At 51.4% G+C, this 21,431-nt stretch overlaps 1 protein-coding gene across 3 annotated transcripts in view; it reads left to right on the plus strand.

Annotated features, from left to right (window-relative positions):
• Window positions 1-21,431, plus strand: part of DISP3 (dispatched RND transporter family member 3) — a 53,239-nt gene that overhangs the window by 25,527 nt on the left and 6,281 nt on the right. For 2 of the 3 annotated variants that reach the window (XM_057540432.1, XM_007169989.3), the window contains 12 exons: window positions 6,457-6,593; window positions 7,521-7,655; window positions 8,085-8,245; window positions 9,707-9,846; window positions 11,494-11,642; window positions 11,873-12,034; window positions 12,937-13,098; window positions 15,155-15,268; window positions 16,762-16,898; window positions 18,072-18,256; window positions 20,096-20,226; window positions 20,304-20,476. In XM_057540432.1, the coding sequence (XP_057396415.1) occupies window positions 6,457-6,593; window positions 7,521-7,655; window positions 8,085-8,245; window positions 9,707-9,846; window positions 11,494-11,642; window positions 11,873-12,034; window positions 12,937-13,098; window positions 15,155-15,268; window positions 16,762-16,898; window positions 18,072-18,256; window positions 20,096-20,226; window positions 20,304-20,476 (1,786 nt within the window). The remainder of the gene's footprint in view (window positions 1-6,456; window positions 6,594-7,520; window positions 7,656-8,084; window positions 8,246-9,706; window positions 9,847-11,493; window positions 11,643-11,872; window positions 12,035-12,936; window positions 13,099-15,154; window positions 15,269-16,761; window positions 16,899-18,071; window positions 18,257-20,095; window positions 20,227-20,303; window positions 20,477-21,431) is intronic. The other variant, XM_057540472.1, reaches the window with a different exon arrangement.

Genomic DNA, 21,431 nt, shown 5'->3' on the forward strand with positions numbered 1-21,431 from the left:
CAGGAAGTCTCTAATGTCATTAAACAGATGATTTCTCAATTTTATCTGATTTTTTAGTAGTTCTAGTCAAGAATATTGTTCTTGCATGAGCTATTCCTTTCTACTTGAGAGTAAAAGTTTGGGCCCATGTCTTTTTATAGCCAGTAACTAAGACAGGACCTGGAACCTAGAAGACATTCTATAAAAGCTATACAAATGAATGAATGAATAAACAATTGATTGAACTTTCAGTTTTCTACTCTAATGAAAGATCAATTAATCCATTTAGTTCAACAAAGTAGATAATCCAAAGATCTGTTCTACTTGGTTTTTAAATGTCCTGTTTGGTTTTTTAAACAACTTTATTGAGATATAATTGATATACAACCAATTGTATATCATATACAGTTGCATATACTTAAAGTTTACAATTTGATTAGTTTTGACCCATGTATACACCATGAAACCTTCACCACAATCAAGATAATGAAGAGACCCATCACCCCCAGAAGTTTATTTTTTTAATAAATTTATTTATTTATTTATTTTTGGCTGTGTTGGGTCTTCGTTTCTATGCGAGGGCTTTCTCTAGTTGCGGCAAGCGGGGGCCACTCTTCATCGCGGTGCGCGGGCCTCTCACTATCACGGCCTCTCTTGTTGTGGAGCACAGGCTCCAGACACGCAGGCTCAGTAGTTGTGGCTCACGGGCCCAGTTGCTCTGCGGCATGTGGGATCTTCCCAGACCAGGGCTCGAACCCATGTCCCCTGCATTGGCAGGCAGATTCTCAACCACTGCACCACCAGGGAAGCCCACCCCCAGGAGTTTATTCATGTCCCCTTGATAATCACTCCATCCTGCCTCACCTTGCCTTCCCACTGCCACCCCAGGACCACTTTCTGTTTTTTATCACTGTATATTCATTTTCATTTTCTAGAGTTTTATATACATGACATCATATAGTATGCACAATTTTGATTGCTCTCTTTCACTCAGCCTAATTATTTTGAATTGTATCCATGTTGTTGCATGTGTAGATGGTTTATTCTTTTTAAATGCTGAGTAGTATCCATTGTGTGGAGATGCCACCTTTTGTTCATCCACTCACCTGTGTATGGGTATTTGGGTTGTTTCCAGGTTTGGCTATTGCAGATAGAGCTGCTATGAACAAGCCTTTGTGTGAACAAGTGCTTTCATATGTCTTAGATAAATACCTAGGAGTGAAATGACTAGATCATATGGTAGGTGTGTGTTTAACTTTTTAAGAAACTGCCAAATTGTTTTCCAGATTGGTTGTACCATTTTGCATTCCCACCCAGTGTATAAGAATTCCAGTTCCTCCACAACCTCTCTAACACTTGGTATGGTCAGTGTAAAAAATTTTAGCCATTCTACTAGGTGTATGGTGATATCTCATTGCAATTTGAATTTGAATTTCCCTAATTACCAGTGATGTTCACATGCTTATTTGACATCCATTTATCTTCATTGGTGGCTATTTAGATCTTTTGATCACTTTAAAACTGGTTTTACATTTAGATCTGTGATATTCCATTTTTAATTAATCTTTGTGTATGGTGCAAGGCATACACTATAAACACTTTGTATATATTGTAACGTGCCGATATTTATTTATTATTTTTATATGACTATCCAGTTGTTCCAGCATCATTTGTTGAAAAGATCATTCTTTCTTCACTGAATTGCCTTTGCATCTTGGACAAAAATCTTTTGTCCGTATATATTTGAGTATGTTTCTGGATGCTCTGTTCTGTTCCGTTGCTCTATTTTTTATTTGCACACCAGTATTACACTGTCTTGATTATGGTAGCTTTATACCATGTCTTGTCCAAGTGTTAGTCTTCCAGGTTTGTTGTTCTTTTGCAAAGTTGTTTTAGTTATTCTAGGTCCTTTGCATTTCCCTATGAATTTTAGAGTCAGCTTGTCCATTTCTCCAAATAAAAGTCTCCTGGGATCTTGATTATGATTGTGTCAGATACACAGATCAATTTGAGGGGAACTGACATCTTAACAATATTAGTCTTGTGACTAATGAATGTGGTGTATATGATGTCTTTTGTCAGATTTATCCCTATTTCATATTCTTATGCTATTGTAAATGGTATTTTTTAAAAAATTTCATTTGGCTATTGTTAGTTGCTAGTATATAGAAATATAATTGACTTTGGGTCCTGCAACTTTGCTAAGCTCCCTTGTAAGTTCTAGAAGATTTTTGGTAGATTACATTTGATTTTCTACATAGTTAATTATGTCTTTTGCTAATAAAGACAGTTTTACTTCTTGCTTTCCAATTTGGATGCCTTTTATTTCTTTCTCTTGCCTGAATGCACTGGCTAGAACATCCAGTACAATGTTGAATAAGTGATGAGAATGGACAACCCTGTATTATCCCTGACCAAAGTATGTAGGTTTTTTGTAGATGTCCTTTATCAGGTTAAGGAAGCTCCATTCTATTCCTAATTTGCTGGTGTCTTTTTTTTTTTCAATCAATAAGGAATATTCAGTTTTCTCAAATGTTTTTTCTGCATCTAGAGAGAGATCATACAGTATTTCTTTTTTAGTTTAATATGGTGAATTACATTGATTGAGTTTTTAAATTTAAACCATCCTTGCATTCTTAGGGTAAATCCCCCTTGGCCATGGTATATCATCCTTTTTATATAGTGTTAGATTCTATTTGTATTCTTTGTTCATTGGTATATGTTCATGATGGATACTAGGCTGTAGTTTTCTTGTAATATCTGTTTGATTTTGGTATCAAAATGTTTTACAGAATGAGGTGGAAAGTATTCTCCTCTCTTCAGTTGTCTGGAGAGTTTGTATAGAACTGGTATTATTCTTCCTTAAATGTTTGATAGAATTCACCAATGAAACTGTCTGGATCTGGAGTTTTCTTTATGGGAAGGTTTTAACTACAAATTCAATTCTTAAATATACATATAGGGCTATTAAAGTTATTTCTATATTCTTGCACAAGCTTTGGTAGTATATTTCATGAAATTTGTCCATTTCATTTAAATTGTCAAATGAAATTGTCAAACTGTCAAATGACATTTCATTAAAATGTCAAAGTAATTCATAGTATTCCCTTATTATCTTTGAATATTTATAAAAACTGTAGTGATTTCCCTTCTTTCATGTGTGGTTTATCTCCTTTTTTCATGATCAGTCTGGCTAGAAGTTTATCAATCTTATTGATCTTCTCAAAGAACTAGCTTTTGGTTTCATTGATTTTTCTTTAGTATCTTTCTGTTTGTTTATTTATATATTTATATATTTATGCTCTGATCTTCATCATTTCCTTTCTTACACCTACTTTATGTATAATTTTCTCTTGTTCTTTCTTGCAGTAGAAGCTGAGGTCATTGATTTGAAAGCTTTCTCCTTTTCTAATATAGGTGTTTATTGCTATAAAATTACCTTTGAGCATTGTTTTAGCTCATCTCACACATTTTGACATATGCTTTCATTTTCATTCAATTCAGAATACTTTCAATTTTCCCTTTTGATCTTTTCTTTGACCCTTGTATTATTTAAAAATATGTTTGTCTCCAAATATTTATGAATTTCCCAGATAGTGTTTTGTTGCTAATTTTGAATTTAATTCTATCATGGTCAGAGAACATGCTTTGTATGACTTAAGTTATTCTAAATTTATTGAGTTTTGTTTTATGGTCCAGGGTATGGTCTGTCTTGCTAAATGTTCCCTATGCACTTGAAAAGAATGTATATTTTGCTGTTGTTTGATGGGGTATTCTATAAATGTCAATTAAGTCAAGTTGGTTGATTATGTTTTTCAAGTCTTCTATATCCTTACTGATCTTCTGTCTAATTGTTCTAGCAATCATTGAGAAAAGGGGTTTTGAAATGTTCAACTATCATTGCAGGTTTGTCTATTTCTTTCTTCATTTCTATCAGTTTTTGCTTCATGTATTTTAAAGCTCTGTTGTTAGGTCCAAAGCATGTAGTATTGTTGTATTCTTTTAACGAACTGAGCCCTTTATCATTTTTTTAAAATTTATTTATTTATTTATTTATGGCTGTGTTGGGTCTTCGTTTCTGTGCGAGGGCTTTCTCTAGTTGCGGCAAGCAGGGGCCACTCTTCATCGCGGTGCGCGGGCCTCTCACTATCGCAGCCTCTCTTGTTGCGGAGCACAGGCTCCAGACGCACAGGCTCAGTAGTTGTGGCGCATGGGCTTAGTTGCTCTGCGGCATGTGGGATCTTCCCAGACCAGGGCTCGAACCCGTGTGCCCTGCAATGGCAGGCAGATTCTCAACCACTGCGCCACCAGGGAAGCCCCTATCATTTTTAAATTACTTTCTTTATCCCTAGTAATATTCTTTGCTCTGAAATTGATTTCATTTGTTATTAATGTAACCACTCCAGCTTTCTTTTGATTCATGTCAGCATGGTATATTTTTTTCTGCACTTTTGTTTTTAACCTCTTTGTGTCTATATTTAAAGTGAGTTTCTTGTAGGCAGCTGGGTCTTGATTTTTTTAAATCTAATCTGACTGTCTCTGCCTTTTAATTGGGGTGTTTAGACCATTTACAGTTAATGCATTGTTAATATGGTTAGACTTAAGACTATTTTATTTTATTCTCTTTGTCCCATATATTCTTAGTTCCCTTTTTCCTCTCTTCTGCCTTCTTTTAGACTGAGAATTTTTTATTATTCCATTTTATTTCCTTTGTTGTTTTTTTAGCTATAAATATTTAGTTTAGTGGTTGCTTCAAGGTTTATAGTATACATCCTTAAATTATCAGTGTATCTTCAAATGATGTTAAACCACTTCATGTATAGTGTATACTATATATGAATAGTATACCACCATTTCCTTCTTCCTGGCCTTTATGCTATTGTTGTCATATATTTTATTTTCATATATGTTATAAGCCCCATACCACATTATTATTATTTCTGTTTAAACGGTCAGTTATCTTTTTAAAAGATTTACATAAGAATAAGAAAATTTTGTATGTTTATTCATGTGTTACCATTTCCAGTCCTTTTTATTCCTTTGTATAAATGTATATTTCCATCTGTAATCATTTTCCTTCTGCCTGAAGGACTGCCTTTAACATCTCTTGTAGTGCAGGTGTACTGGAGATGAATTCTTTCAGCTTTTTAAAAAATTTATTTATTTTTGGCTGCGTTGGGTCTTAGTTGCTGTGTGCAGGCTTTCTCTAGTTATGGCAAATGAGGGCTGTTCTTCGTTGTGGTGCGCAGGCTTCTCATTGCGGTGGCTTCTCTTGTTGCAGAGCACAGGCTCTAGGTGTGCAGGCTTCAGTAGTTGTGGCATGCAGGCTCAGTAGTTGTGGCGCACGGGCTCAGTTGCTCCGCGGCATGTGGGATCTTCCTGGACCAGGGCTTGAACCCGTGTCCCCTGCATCGGCAGGCGGATTCTTAACCACTGTGCCACCAGGGAAGCCCCCTTTCAGCTTTTGTATACCGAAAAAGTCTTTATTTTGCCTTTGTTTTTGAAATATATTTTTCAAGATATAGAATTCTGGGTATAGAATTCTGGGTTGACTTTTTCCCCAGTTGGTAAAGGACCTTGCTCCATCATCTTCTCACTTGCATTGTTTCTGAAGAGAAATCTGCTGTCATCCTTATTTTTGTTCCTCTGTGTGTAATGCATCTTTTTCCTCAGGCTGCTTTTAAGATTTTATCTTGGTCACTGATTTTGAGCAATTTGATTATGATGTGCATTGTTGGTGTTTTATTCATGGTTTTGGGGGGCTTGGGGTCCATTGCTTGAGCCTTTTGAATCAATGGGTTTATAGTTTTCATCAAGTTTGGAAAACTTTCAGCCTCTTTTGAGAAGTCACTAACCCATATATTAGGCTGCAGTGAAGCCTGGAAACTCTCTCAAGCCAGTAAGTCAGGGTAAGCATAGGGTCCATTTTGTTTCTCACCTCTCAGAGATCACCATTCTTTGTTATCTCATGTCTCATGTATTTTCTTATGTTTTTCATTAGTTTCACTGGGAAGGTAAATCTAGATTTCATCTTGTTACTCCATCTTGGCCAGAAGCAGATCTCACTCCTGTTTGTATTTTAAAACTCAACTTGACCAGCTTGGTTAAGTTTTTCTTATTAAGAATAACTGCTGTTAAATGCACACTAGTGGTGTAAAACAGTATCTGGAAGCTGGTTTGAATTTAGAATTTTGCTGTGAATAACTGAGAATTGGAAGATGACATAGACTTTGGCTATAATTGATTATTATTTGTGTAGAGCAGTGGTCTCAACCTCACTGATAATTCAGTCCCACCCCAGACATTCTGATTTCATTTGTCTAGAGTATGGCCTGGACATCAGGATTTTTGGAAGTCCCCCAGGTGATCATAATGTACAGCCAAGGTAAAGAGACACTGGTGAGGTGGATGGCTCCCAGTCCTCCTCTATCTCTGATCCACTCCGTCTTTCCTCTCTCTGTGTCCTCCCTTCTTCAGCAAAGTGCAGGTTCTGTATGGGGGGACAGACCTCTTTGATTATGAGGTTCGCAGAACCTTCAACAATGACATGCTCCTGGCCTTCATCAGCAGCAGCTGCATTGCCGCCCTCGTCTACATTCTCACCTCCTGCTCAGGTAGGGTTTCTTCAAAAGCCCCGTGTGGAGCCAGCCCCTTCTCTTCTTCCAGTGTGCTTCTCTCTGGACAAAGCCTTCCTGCTCAGGAATGCCAGAAATGGTCTTGAATCCACTGTGTCAGAACTGGTGGGGGGAGGGGTGCTCAGACATCACCTTCTAACCCCAGGCAGGTAGACTGAGGTTCAGAGGCAGGTTGGGCCATGCCCAAGGGCCCCCATCCCCATGACCTCCCACAGTTGAACCTTTTTCCCTTTGACCATCATTTTCTTGCCAATAAACTTGCTGATAAGTTTTGGGGAGTCTGGAGTATTGGACACCTTATGAATTATTCTGTAGCCTGTTCTATAGTGCCAGTCAGCTGCCCTTTGTACCCCAGTTTACTTTTCCACCACCATCTCCCCATATACCCTAGCTGCTTCTTTCTGCATATACAGTAGGTACTCTCTGTTGCTCAAGTGAATGAGAGATTGGTCATACCTTCAAAAATGGAAAAGACATTCATTCATCCACGTAACAGATATTAATTGGGCACCAACTATGTGCCAGATGCTCTAAGGTGCCAGGGATCCAGACACATGGTGAACATCACAGACACACTTCCTACCCCCATGGAACCTCTAGTCTACTGGGGTGACAGATGTAAATATATAATAATTCCCTACTAGCACTTGAGACAAGTTCTGCAAAGATGAGGGCCCATAAACAACTTGACTTACTCAAAAATGGCTTCATTTGCCACTCAGCCCTCCTGCCCAGCCCCTTCTCTGGGTGCAGAAAACTGTGCTGGGCTCAGATGGGGTGGTGGAGGTACTCCCTGGGGGTGGGGGCATGTGAGGCAGGACCCAGCACGGGCCAGGGACACCGAAGAGGTGTGTTCCTCTGGGTCCCCCCACTCTATCCGTCCCCTGTGCCTCTTGCCCTGCCCAGTGTTCCTGTCCTTCTTCGGAATTGCCAGCATCGGCCTCAGCTGCCTGGTGGCACTCTTCCTGTACCATGTGGTCTTTGGTATCCAGTACTTGGGCATCCTCAATGGGGTGGCTGCCTTTGTGATAGTGGGCATTGGTGAGTTGCCTCTGTTGCCATGGTAATGGGCCTTGGGAACTTGGGAACTCTGTCCCCAGAAGGGCCTTCTTCCAGGAGCCAAAGCCTGGCTTCCATGGGGGCTCCAAAAAGTCCCCTTTCAGACCTCGGAGCCTTGGAATTGGGGTGGTGGGTGGGTAGAATATGAGTGGTGAGTGATCCTTGGCATATGATGGGTGGAGCCCCCAAGGGGTGGAAGGAATGGGTAGCTATTCTGGGTGGAGGTTAAGAATGGTGGGAAAGGTGGGAAGGGGGCTGAGATTTGGAGGAAAGGGCCTGGTTCTGGTGGCGGCGGTGGTGGGGAGCAAGGAGCATGGAGGGTGGGGCTTGGGTTCCTGGCCCAGGTTGGGTCTGACCATGGACACAGCAGAGTGATCCTGAGCCCTGCTGGCCCGGGACTCCCTCCCGTAGGCGTGGACGACGTCTTTGTGTTCATCAACACCTACCGCCAGGCCACCCACTTGGAAGACCCGCAGCTGCGGATGGTCCATACCATCCAGACGGCGGGCAAGGCCACCTTCTTCACGTCCCTGACCACGGCTGCCGCCTACGCAGCTAACGTCTTCTCCCAGGTGGGAGCCCGCCCTCCCCCCCGACCTGACCTCCCCGTCCCTCCCGTGCACACCTGGCCCCTGGTCTCTGCTCTTCCTACCCGCCCCTTCTCTTGGGGCCACGCAGCTTCTGCCTCAAGGTTCCTGCCACGTCCCTAGAGTCCATTTTTTTCTCATTTTTAAAAAAATTTTTAATGGAGTATAGTTGATTTACAGTGTTGTGTTAGTTGCTGGTGTACAGCAAAGTAATCAGTTATACATTTACATATATCCACTCTCTTTTAGATTCTTTTCCCATATAGGCCATTACAGAGTATTCCGTAGATTTCCCTGTGCTATACAGTAGGTCCTTATTAGTTATCTATTTTATATATAGTAGTGTATATATGTCAATCCCCATCTCCCAATTTACCCCTCTCCCGCTTAGAGTCCATTTTTGCTACTAATCATCATTACCAGAACTTAACAAATGGGAGAATTAAAATAATACAAATAGTGTTTCTTATTGATGCTCGTTAATGATAATCCAGCCTCTGTCCAAACGCTCTGAAGGGCGTTTGGCAGTTTCCAAAGGTCCTCCAGCTGGTAAGTGGTGAGCCTGCCCGGTCTCCTGACCGGGGTCCAGGGCCCTCTCCACCCACTGGCTTCACACCACGTGGTCATTCCTCACACTCACTTTTCTCTCGCTGACCCCACGCTCCTTCACGTCTGAGTTGGGCTCAGGAGAAGGATCTTAGACTAGGTCCTTGGTGTCAACAGAGCCTATAGGACAGTGAGCCTGCCTGAATCTGAGAGGTTTTATGACCTGGGCTGAGGATCCCGTCTAGAAACCACTAGGTGCTTTGGGATTCTCCAGGCCTTCCTCGAGAACCACATCCAGAAAACAGGCAGAGCTGGGTTCACATCCCACCTCTGCCATTTTCTGGCTGTGTGACCTTCGACAGGTTGTTTAACCTCTCTGAGCCTCGCTTTCCTCATGTGTGGATCATCAGGGACTGACATGAGATGACTGTGAAAGTGTTTCACAAACAGTGAAGGCCTGTCTGCTTGTTGGCTACGGTTTCCTTCTGGCTGCCACACCCTGTGCAGGAAGCACACCCAGCCTCCCTATTCCCATCACAGCAGCTTTCCCTCCCTTCGCCCTCGCTGACACGTGGCCTGCTCCTACAGGGCGTGTCTTCCTCTGTCCTTCACGTAATGACAGTTATGGAGCGCTAGCTCTGTGCTGAGCGCTGTTCCGGGCAGAGGGCTGCAGCGTGGACCAGCGGTGGGACTCTTCCTCCCCTGCCCCGCCCCTGGCACCAGCCCGGCCCTCTGACGTCCTCCTAGGCCAGTGCCTCTGTCCCAGCAGCCCCGGCCTCCTCATCCTGCCTCCGTCTGAGGGTGGTCGGGGGTCCTGAGTGCCTCGCTGCAGAGCCCCCAGGCTCCCTGGGCTCCAGGCCTGATAGTCCCACATCCCCCCCTCTACTTCCCCATTGCCAGATCCCGGCCGTCCACGACTTCGGCCTGTTCATGTCTCTCATCGTGTCCTGCTGCTGGCTGGCTGTGCTCTTCACCATGCCTGCTGCGCTGGGCATCTGGAGCCTTTATGTGGCACCGCTGGAGAGCGCCTGCCAGACCAGGTGAGCCAGGCAGCGGGTCGTGTCCTCCTCTCACAGCATATCCATAGCAGGCCCTTTGGGGGCCATTCAGCACACCCTCCTATCTCCCAAGAGCCTCGTGATTCACCACTGAGCACCTTCTGTATGCCCAGTCCTATGCTGGGCACTACTGGGGGAGCAGAGGAAGAAGAGAATCCTGTCCAGTAGTTACATCTGATCACCTACTATGTGCCAGGAAGTGGGCAATGAGCTTTTGTACGAGATCTTACTGCCACCCTCCCCAACGACCCTGGCAGCTGGGTCCTCTTATTTCACCCATTTTATAGACAAGGAAACAGAGGCTTGGAGCAGTTGGGCAACTTTCTCAAGGTTACCCACTTAATAGGCAGTGGGGCTGAGATTTAGACCACATAATCCGACTCCGGATCCCATGCTCTTAGCCGCCACGTTAAATGTCCTCAAGGTTCTCATCTTGGGGGAGGAACAATATTTAGGTGCAGTGAGTGGTGTGCAGAGCTGAATGGATTGGCCCAGAGCCGCTGCTGAAGGTCTAGGGGTTGGGGTCTCATGGGCCAGGTGGTCAGTGGCGGGGGGGGGGGGCGGCGGAGACAGTGACCAAATGGAATCCAGCCTGGGTGGCTGCCTGGGTTGGGAGTCCTGAGGAATGATGGAGGGTCTGGGCTTGGGGCAGGGCATGCGAGGGCAGGACTGTCAGGGGTCCATGACAGTGTCCCCCTGACCATGGTGAGCCCAGGAGGGGCAGCGAGGGGCTCAGACTCAGGCCCGGGACGCACTCCTCAGCTCTCCCACACATACCCCCTGCTTCAGGGCCGCCATGTATGGTGGTACAGGTTGGGCACTGAACAAGGGCACTCTGGCTGAGGCACAGCGGTCTGCACTATAGACGTTCAGATTTGACTATTTCTATGACAGTTTTGTGACACAGAAGCAAAGTGTCTTGGGTAAAGGGCTCCTTGTTTCTAATCTCTACAGAGACACCAACTAAGCCCGCCCTGTCCCGCCCCCGAGTCTGGGGCAGTGGACACAGCAGTCTTCCCAGTCCTGGGCTCCAGCCTCAACCTCTTTGCCTGGCGGCTGCGGACCCTTAGATATGTTACCTAACCTCTCTGCATCTCAGCATCCTGTTCTATAAAATGGGTACATGTAACCCCGTGAGGATTGATGAGAGAATCTCGCTCACTGCCTGGCACGTAGTATTCCTGGCACATTCACCGTGTGCATTGTTCTCATCCCCAGTCCCTAGGGTGAGCCTTGTCTCCCTCACATTCACTCCAGCCGAGGCCTCAGCCACGTCCTCAGCCCAGCCCCGCTTCCCCGTCCTGGTGCCAGGGCCCTGGGCGCACGATGCGGGAGCCATGATTCCCCTGCGTTGGTCACCTTGATGCTTGGGCAGCTGCGAGCCATCATCCCCTCTCCCTGGGTGATGGCTGCTGTCACCATTTGTGTCCCCAGAGGAAGAGTGGCACCCAAGGGCCCCAGGGGACATGGCTCTGGAGAGAACTCGGGTGCAGGCTCCTGGAGACCTGTGATGCGAGTCCTGTGTGAGCTGTCGGCAGCGGTGTGATACCTGGGTTCACATGTAGCCGGGACCTTCCCCCCCTTCCCTGGACACCCAGGACTCACCCCCTCCTCCCACTGTCTCCGCAGCTGCCACCAGAAGTGCGGCTGCAAGAGCTCCCTGCACCTCCCCGGGGACGTGTTTGCTGCTGCCGAGCGGGCTGGGGGCAGCCCTGCTCAGGGCCCCATGCCCTACCTGGATGATGACATCCCCTTGCTCAATGTGGAGGAGGAGCCAGGTGAGAGCTGGTGCGGGCCTGTCCCGCTGAGCCTGCCAGGACCCAGGGGCTGCCTCGGCCAGGGGAAGTAGCCCTTGGCGAGCTGGTGTGAGGACAGGCCGGTCCTGAGCGGGGGGCAGGACGAGATCCCCATCGAGCGTTTGGGCTTCCCTGGAGAGGGCAGGGACCAGGGTGGGCTCTGGCCCGCTTCTGGGCCAGCCCTCTGACAGGCCGCTGCTCTGCCCCGGCAGTGTCGCTAGAGCTGGGAGACGCGTCCCTGGTGTCTGTGCCCCCCAAGGGCCTGCAGCCAGCCCCCGACGGGGGCAGCCGGGGGCAGCTCATCGCCCAGCTGCAGGAGCTGCTGCACCACTGGGTCCTGTGGTCGGCCGTCAAGAGCCGTTGGGTGATTGTGGGTAAGTGGGCTCTCCACTCTCCTTCCCCCCACTTTGCAGCTTCTCCCAGTGCCTAAGGCGTGGGGGACAAGACCCCACCCCATGCAAAGAACGTGCAGGCATTGGAAGCCCGCCCCAGTTCCCCAAATGAGCTAGGGGTCAGAAACCTGGGCTGGTGCCCCTCGCTCTCTCGGAGCTTTACCCCCTTCCTGCGTAGACTAAAGCTGGTTCCGCGATAGCTGTTGCTTATTGAGCACCTACTACGTGCCAGTCATGATGCTGGGCAGCAGAGCAGAGCGCCCAGTGCTTGGGCTCTGGATTTAGACCAGCTTGGCTAAGCTGGAATCCTAATTCTGCCGTGTTCTAGCAGCGTCACCTTGACTGTGCCAGTTAGTCTGAGCCTCTGTTTCCTGTCCTATAAGTGAGGGTAAGAATAGTATCTATCTACTAAGGCAGTTGTGAGGAAAGCCACAGTGTATGTAAAGAACTTAGCCCAGTGCGAGGCATGTAGTAAGTGCTCAATGAAAGTTAAGTGCTACTATTATTATTATTATCATTATTATCATCATTGACTGTATTTAGGTCTGTGTAAGATCAAGTGGATATGCTGGCTCTTTATAAACTCTTAAGGGCTCTAAGATGGGGACTGGTTCTTTTCCAGGAATGTGAGCTTATAGCTTATAGTCTGACCACCAGTGACACATGTGACAACCGACCCCTACCTCCAAGGGACGGACCCCTAGCAGCCTCTCTCACAGGCTGGCACGCTGGGCCTTTGCCTGCTCCCTTGGGATACCTGCCCCCCTTTCCCCCTCCCGTCCCCATAGAGGGAGCAGCTCTTTCCCCGGGCTCTGGAAGCCCCGGCTGTGCATGCCCCCACCCCCGGCCCCAGCCCTGCCTAGCACAGCATCCTTTCCTCGCAGGCCTCTTTGTCTCCATCCTCATCCTGTCCCTGGTGTTCGCCAGCCGGCTCCGCCCCGCCAGCCGGGCCCCGCTGCTCTTCCGGCCGGACACCAACATCCAGGTGCTGCTGGACCTCAAGTACAACTTGAGCGCCGAGGGCATCTCCTGCATCACCTGTTCAGGTGAGGGTTTCCTGCCAGGGTGTCCCCTGTGGGCCCCTGCCCCTTTTGGAGTCCACGTCTCCAAGACGAGAGATGTGAGATCCAGGCTCCCCATCACAGTATGACCTCAGGCAAATCACTCCACCTCTAAGCCTCAGTGTTTTCACGTTTCATTAAACGAATACTTACTGGGTGCCAGCTGGTGCTGGGGAGGCCGCAGTGGGCAGGACAGGCTTCTCGAGCTCAGGGAGTCCATTCCACTGCTGGGGCAGGCCATATAATAGTAGATCTGAGCTGTGGTGGACTAAAAGGAGGGCGACTGGGGAGCTCAGCATCGTGGAAGGCTTCTTCCTGGAGGAGGGAATGTCTAAGGCAAGACTTAGCCTGCCTGGGTTGGGGGGGGGGAGGGAGGGAAGGAGTTGGCCAAGCTGGGAGAGGAGAGGAAGGAAGCGGTCTAGGCAGAGGGGAGCACCACAGTGGGAAAGACCAGGGCCAAGTCTGATGGAGGTAGTTGCAGGAGCTAAGGGTAGCCAGATGGGCTGGGCCAGGGCCTGCTGGGGTACAGTGAGGAGTCTGGATTGTATTGTAATCGGCACTGGAAGCTAGTGGAGGGCTTTAAGCAGAGAAGCTGCTGTGTGGTCGGAGGGCCAGCGTGGAGCGTGGCTGGGAGCCCAGGTGGGAGTCTCGTGCAGTCATCTAGACAAGAGACAGTGGGGGCCGGAGCCGGTGTGGCCGATGGTGACAGTGAAGACAAGAGGTTTTTAGGAGGTGAAACCCACAGGACTTGGTGATGGAGCGCGTGCCGGGGATGAGCTAAGAGGTGAGATAAAGACGTCTGCTGGCCTTAGAGTTAGTCTGATCCAGGCCCTCGTCTTACAGAGGGGAGCCTGAGGTTGGAGTTGGGGCGGGGGAAGACGACCCAAGGTCATACAGCTTTGCCGGGTGGTTAGAAACCGAATGAGAAGAGGCTTGGGTGAGTGCTTCCGGCTCCTGGGGGACGACCCGCTGACTGCTGTAATTGCCTTCATGTAATTACGGTGGTGTTCAGATTAACCTGGCCTTCCCCTTGGTAAATGGCGTTAGCCAAATGCATGATAATCGGCTGCAGCTCAGAGAGGTGCCCAAGGAGCCCCTCCTAAACTGGCCTCGTCCCTGCTCCTCTCCCACCTGCCTGGGCATCGAATTTCGCTCCAATGTCACTGCTGCTGCAAGGCCTCCCACCATCCCTCAGGGCCTGTCTGCTCCCACTTCACAGATGGGCAAACCCTGGGATGACCCCGAAGTTCCTGCAAACATCTGGAGAAGGGCCAGGACCCCAGCCAGAGTCCAGCCCCAGCCCCTTGTATCTCTTAGCCTCTGAACTGCCTCTTAAAGGGGCCCTTCAGGCTGTAGCAAAAAGATTTTCAGCTTTAGGGGCAGACAAGACTGATCTTGATGGGGCTCTGCCTCTCACTTCCCCTGAAGGTCATGTAACCTCCCTGAACCTCTGCTTGCTTCTAGGTCAAATGGGATTAATGATAACGACCTCCTAGCATTATCGTATTAGTTTTTTGAAGGTGTAAAATTTCTCTCATTAAAAAACAAAAACAAACAAACAACTCATCTGCAATGCTTGGGGCAGAACAGGAGGTCTCCCCTGTCTCTGCTAGTTGATAACATGCCGTTTCTAATTATTCCTATTTATCAAACGTTCATCACGAGCCAGACACATTGCTAAGCGCATGAGATGCAGCACCCCCTGTTGTCCCTCAGCCATCCTCTGGAGGTACCCTCTGGGTGTCGTCCCAGTTGACAGAGGAGGGAAGTGAGGCGTGGTGAGGATGAGTAGGGTAAGCTGCCGAGTGTCTTTCTCTGGATGGGGCTGGCAGCTTCCTTTCCTTTGCCTTAAGATTCTTGTAAAGTCAGCATTTGGTCTTTCTTCAGTTCCATCTAGTTTCTTTCAGACCCCTGATACCACCCCCTTCCCAAGCTGAGGGCCCTGGGGCCCATGTCCCTCAGGTCATCTCTGTCCCAGCCTTGGCCGGGCCCAGCCAGGGAGGCCCTGCTGCCTGACACGGTGCGGGGTGGGGGGGGGTAGGTCTGTTCCAGGAGAAGCCCCACAGCCTGCAGAACAACATCCGGACATCCCTGGAGAAGAAGAAGCGGGGCTCAGGAGTGTCCTGGGCCGGCCGGCCTGAGGCCGCCCTGCAGGGTCAGTGGGGAGTGTGCACTGGCTGGGTGGGGCAGTGGGAGGTCCTGGTACAAGGGTGCAGGGGCCCTGTGGGGAGAGCACATTAAATCCATGCTTTGATTCTCCTTCGGGAACAAAAGCCTGTGTTCTTGGGTCACCGTGGAAGGGTAGGTGCGGGGGTGAACCTGAGGCCCTTGCCCGTCGTCCCACCAGCTCTCTTCAGCCAGAACAGGGTGATCCCTTCCTGCTACCACCCCAGCCTGGCTTGTGGTGCACGGTGAACCTGCCTTGTGTGCCAGATCCATCCTGAGTGTCTGGGGGAGGGCTGGGGCGTCCTGAACACTGGAGGCTGGCTTATCCCTGCTGGGGTCTCCATCAGATGTGGGATGCCGGGATGCATGTGGGAATTAACCCCCCACATGGGGCAGTTCTGTGTGTCCTTGTCACCACACGGCCATCGTCACCCCTCTGTGCCCACCATCCTCATCAGCAGCACACCTCCACCGTTCACGCCCTGCCTGGGGCATCGTTGTTGGTGTCACTTCCACTACCCTAGTCCCTACTGGCACACCACACCATGGCTCCCACCATCACTGTCATTCCCTCTACCCGTGCTGCCACCCCATCCGGTGTCCGCCACCGCCTCCCCCTCCATCTATACCTCCACCCCATCCAGTGTCCGCCACCGCCTCCCCATCCATCTATACCTCCACCCCGTCCAGTGTCCGCCACCGCCTCCCCCTCCATCTATACCTCCACCCCATCCAATGTCCATCACCACCTCCCCATCCATCTATACCTCCACCTCATCCAGTGTCCGCCACCACCTCCCCCTCCATCTATACCTCCACCCCATCCAGTGTCCACCACCGCCCCCCCCTCCATCTATACCTCCACCCCATCCGGTGTCCACCACCGCCTCCCCCTCCATCTATACCTTCACCCCATCCAGTGTCCACCACCGCCTCCCCCTCCATCTATACCTCCACCCCATCCAGTGTCCACCACTGCCTCCCCCTCCATCTATACCTCCACCCCGTCCAGTGTCCACCACCACCTCCCCCCCATCTATACCTCCACCCCGTCCAGTGTCCACCACCACCTCCCCCTCCATCTATACCACCACCCCATCCAGTGTCCACCACCACCTCCCCCTCCATCTATACCTCCACCCCATCCAGTGTCCGCCACCACCTCCCCCCCATCTATACCTCCACCCCATCCAGTGTCCGCCACCACCTCCCCCCCATCTATACCTCCACCCCGTCCAGTGTCCACCACCACCTCCCCCTCCATCTATACCACCACCCCATCCAGTGTCCATCACCAACAACCAGTCCCCCATCATTGCCATGGGCTCGGTCCAGTAGAGAGGAACAGAGCCACCATTCAGAGAGGACCCCAAGGTCAGGCTCAGCTCCTCAGTCAACAGAGCAGAGGCTGGGCTGTTGCAGGGTTAGGGGAAGCCAGTCGAGGTGATTGCCCCTCCTCCTCCACCCCTCGTTTGTCCCTAGACTCCCCAGGTACCGTGTACGTCTCCAAGGTGAAGAGCAAAGGCCACCCGGCTGTCTACAGGTTCTCCCTCAACGCCAGCCTGCCTGGCCCTTGGCAGACCGTGTCCTCTGGGGACGGGGAGGTGCCCTCCTTCCAGGTGAGCCTGGCTGTCGTTAAGGGAGCTGCCACTACCAGGGGAGGGGGCCCTCAATGCCACACTGGTGGGCACTGGCCACATGGGGGTGGGGGCAGGGCCTGCGAGGATGGAGCTGTTCCAGGCAGGTGAGGACCCTCTCCCACCGTCAGCCAGGCCTGCGGCAGGGACCTGCAGAGTGGTGAGAGCACGGGCTGCCGAGTCAGCCAGGCCTGGGTTCGAGTCCTGGCTCTGCCATTTATAACCTGTATGTCTTTGGGAAGATTATGTAATCTCTCTGAGCCTCAGTTTCCTCATCTGTGATACGGGGACATGAAAGTCACCAGCCAGGGATGTTGGAGGTACATGAGGCAAGGCCTGTGCGTTCTGTAACATCTGGAACGTAGTAGGTGCCCAGTAAAATGGGAGCTGTTAGTTAGATTGTTGTTCTCAGCCGTCTGTTCTAGCGCCCCAGAAAAGGGGCTCCCAGGGCCAACCCAGACCTCTGATTTTTCCCTCTCAGGAATCATTTGTGTTTCTTTAACATGTTACACCTCCAGGGTGACAGTTACACATGTCAACTCATTTGTTCAGGGTTTATATTTCCATTCGAAAGATGGGGTGTGTGAGGCGTTCCCTGGCTCTGACCTTTGCACTGCGGTTCTCACTGCCTGGAGGGCTTTCCTTCCAGCTTCATGCGTGGCTGGCTCCCCGTTCAGATCTCAGCCTAAATGTCACCTCCTCCTAGGACCCTATCCTGGCCATCCTTATCAGTTTGGCCTCCTCTTCCACTGCCCCATTCGTCCTGTGCCTTATCGTCCTAATATTTAATTCAATGCCCTTAAAAGAATCTGAGGCCATCGTAATTGGCAGCTCCAGGAAGGAGGGCAGGGACCAAGCCCGTCTGGCTCGCAGCCGTGTCCTCAGAGCCCAGCTCAGGGCCTGGCTTGGAGTAAATCCTCAGTTGAAGGAAGGACTGAGGCTCAGAGAGGTAGGGAAGGATTTGCTCCATCCTTAAACTTGAACCCAGGCCTCCTGCGCCTCTGCCCAGGGCTCTACCCCCTGACTCTGGGGGCTGGAATGGGGGCGGGGGGCGGGGAGCATTCCAAGGAGGGAGGGGACCGAGCCTGAGGCTGGGCCCAGGCCAAGGCAGCCTCCCAGAGTCACCTGTCTTGTCTCTGTCAATCCACTGCTTAGGTGTATAGAGCGCCTTTTGGTAACTTCACCAAGAAGCTGACCGCTTGTATGTCTACAGTAGGGCTGCTCCAGGCGGCGAGCCCCTCCGGCAAGTGGATGGTGACGACCTTGGCCTGCGACACCAAGCGGGGCTGGAAGTTTGACTTCAGCTTCTACGTGGCCACCAAGGAGCAGCAGCACAGCCGGTAACAGAGCTTTGCAGATAAGTCGGTTCCCGCCGGCCCGGCCCGCTTGTTTGCCCCACTCGCGACACCTTGAAGAAAGCCCTGTCCATTTCTACCCATCTGTTCAGATGTTTCTCGCCCGGGACTGGGGAGTGGGGGACACCAAGACGCCAGGCCCGCAGTTCGCTCCCCGATCTGCTGCCTTCCCTCTGGATGGCTCCGCGGGAGGCGCAGCGGCCGTCTGGCCCCTCAGCACGCCAAGCAGTTCCCAGCTCAGAGCTTTTGCATTCCCTGGGCCTAGGATGCTTTTCCCTAGCTCCTCCTGGGATTGACTTGTTCTCAAGATTCAGGTCCTTACCCAGATGCTTACCCACCCCCAACAAGGTTTCCCTGACCAGACCGCCCTCCCCGGCGAAAATAGCCACACCCGCCTCTCCCCATACATCACCCACTGCTCTCTTTCTGGCTTCTACCACCACCTGGAATCATACTGACCTACTGGTTGATTACCTGTCCTTGCTCAGGAGCACGCAGGCATCCTGCCGTGATTAGCTTACTGTTCTGTGCTGTATCCCCTCACCTAGTGCTATGTAGCGGGTGCTCAGGAAGCACTTGCTGAGTGAATGAATGAATGCATGAGTACACTCTGCATTCCTCTCCAAGGCACTATCCACACTCTCAATACCTACAGTTAATTCAGAAAAAAATGATTTAACATTCCCCCTCCCTCAGACTGTAAGGTGATGGGAGAGAGCCCGCGTCTGTTGTCTTTACCTACTGTATACGCACGCCCTACCTAGTGCCTGGCATGAAGTAAGTGCCCATGAACACCTAATGATCAACTGCCCTCTGTGCCTCGGGGCTCTCTGAGCCAGCTGGGGCCATCTTTTCCCAGGTTCCCCCCGTCACGTTCTGACCATTGAGGCTGTGTCAGCCGAGGGCCTTTCTCTCATCCATTCATTCATTTAACATTGAGCCCTGACTGTGAGCGGCCACGGGGCTAGTGCTGGGGATGGGAAACAAGACAGATATGACTCCTGCCCTCGGGCTCACTAGCGGGAGACAGCAGCTAACAAGTCAAGCACAGCGTCACTACAGATTACAATACGTGCTCTGCAAGGAAGAGCCCGCTGCTGCTATAGTCCAGAGAACAGCAGCGCGGGGGCTGCACTGGTGACACCAGGTCTCTGACAGGGCCTGGCCTCAGGCAGGCCACACGAGGCTGATGCTTAGGGCAGGGGGATGACCAAGATGGGCTCACTGGGCCCTTCTGGCCTGGCACACCTCGGCTTGGGGGATGAGGGGGGGTGTCCCTCTGCCTCCCCTCCAGGGTTGGGCTCACGCTGCACATATACAGTAGCCACTGGGGTCAGGCTGCCTGGCTGAGCTTAGAACATTCTAGAAAGAGCCTTGAGCTACATCAAGTCCAGCGGTGAATAAGCTAACCATGGAATCCTTTCTTCAAACAGAATCTTGAGGCTCTGTCAGTGTTCAGGTTAAAGTGGGGCAGGGGGCTTCTGAGCACCGACCCCCAGGGCTAGCCCTGGGGCCCCTCAAGGACTGTTTGGAAGCTGCTGGTCTCTTCCACCCCTCCCGCCACAGGCGAGGAGACACATGCAGGGAGGGGAAGTGCCTTGAGCAGGACCACAGGGTGGGCCTTGGCAGGGGCGGGACTAAGAACAGGTGTCCAAACCCCAGCCCTGAACCTAAGATTGAATCCCTGTGCTGGGGGAGCCCGAGTCCGTGCCCTGCGCTCTTCCAGCCCCAGCACACGGCCGCCTGTGACTCTCCCCCCCACTGCTCCTGGCCTTCCTGGCCTTCCTGGCCTCAGTCCTGGTCTCGCCTCCTTTGCCTCCACAGGAAGCTGTACTTTGCGCAGTCCCACAAGCCCCCTTTCCACGGGCGTGTGTGCGCGGCCCCTCCTGGCTGCCTGCTCAGCTCCAGCCCCGATGGGCCGACCAAAGGCTTCTTCTACGCGCCCAGCGAGAAAGGTACACGCGGGGAGGCTGCGGCGGGGCCTTGGGAGGCTGGGCCCCGCCTTCCCATCCAGCTGTGACTCCCTCCGCAGCGCCCAAGGCCCGCCCCTCTGCCACCTTCGGCTTCAACCCCTGCGTGAACACGGGCTGCGGGAAGCCGGCAGTGCGGCCGCTCGTGGACACGGGGGCCATGGTCTTCGTGGTCTTTGGCATCGTTGGCATCAATCGCACGCGGCAGGTGGACAACCATGTCATCGGCGACCCGGTACGCGTGCCCACGTTGGGCAGATGCCAGAGGGCCCGGCTACACCAGGCTTGCGAACTAGCGCCAGCCCAGGGGCCGCCGGCCCGGCTCCTCACACTCCCCCTCGGCTCCTTGGCTGCTCACCCGGCCCACAGGCTCCGCTGCGTGGCACCGTTTCTCTTGAGGACTGAGCAGCGCTGAGCTCTTAGAATCGCCCAGGAATCTGGGTACAGTGGGGCCTGAGCCAGCTGCCCCGCATCATTAGGGGTGGAACGGAGGTGAGGGCAGTACAGGTGTGCAAAGCCTCCCTGCCCTCCTCCTCCTGCACGGGGCCCTCCCTGTGCCCACCGCCCTCGCTGCGTGCCTCAGCCATGGTGCCCTCCCTCGGGGTGGTCTCCCCCCCTTGTACATGTTTGTGCCAGGGCTGGGCTCTTGGGCGTTGGAGGGGAGTGGAGCTGGCACAGAGGTGTGACGAGGTCTGTGCCTGGCACTTGGTGGGTACTGAGACACGGTGGGAAGGACCGTGGACATCGGTACCCTTGGTCATGACCCCTGCCTTGGGAAGTCAGCCTGGCTGGGTGTACAGGGTTTCAGACAGAAAGTAATTCGGGAGCCAGGTGGGGTCAGAGGAGATCTGTCCAGTCTGGACCGGGAGTCCGCAGGTGTTCAGAGGAGGGGTGGGGAGTCAGGGAGGAAGGGAGGCCGACGCTGGAGGGCAGTTGGTACTCGGCTGTGCCGAGGGAGAGGGGAAGGCAGGGAGCCCAGGTGAGCGTGTTGTAAGATCAAGGAGGGGAGGCTGAGGGGGCCCGTGCGGGTGGGCAACAGTGGGAGCAGAGGTGCTGCCGGGGGCAGGGCAGAGCAGGCTCGGGCAGGACCGCGGGTGACCAGGCAGAGGGCTCCAAGTGCTGGCGACGACGGTAGCAGGAGCTGCCGGAGGTACCTCCCCGGGGCTGGGGCCCAGGAATGAGTTCCCGAC

This window comes from Balaenoptera acutorostrata, chromosome 1 (genome assembly GCF_949987535.1).
Source record: "Balaenoptera acutorostrata chromosome 1, mBalAcu1.1, whole genome shotgun sequence".
In the NCBI taxonomy this organism is placed as follows: Eukaryota; Metazoa; Chordata; class Mammalia; order Artiodactyla; family Balaenopteridae; genus Balaenoptera; species Balaenoptera acutorostrata.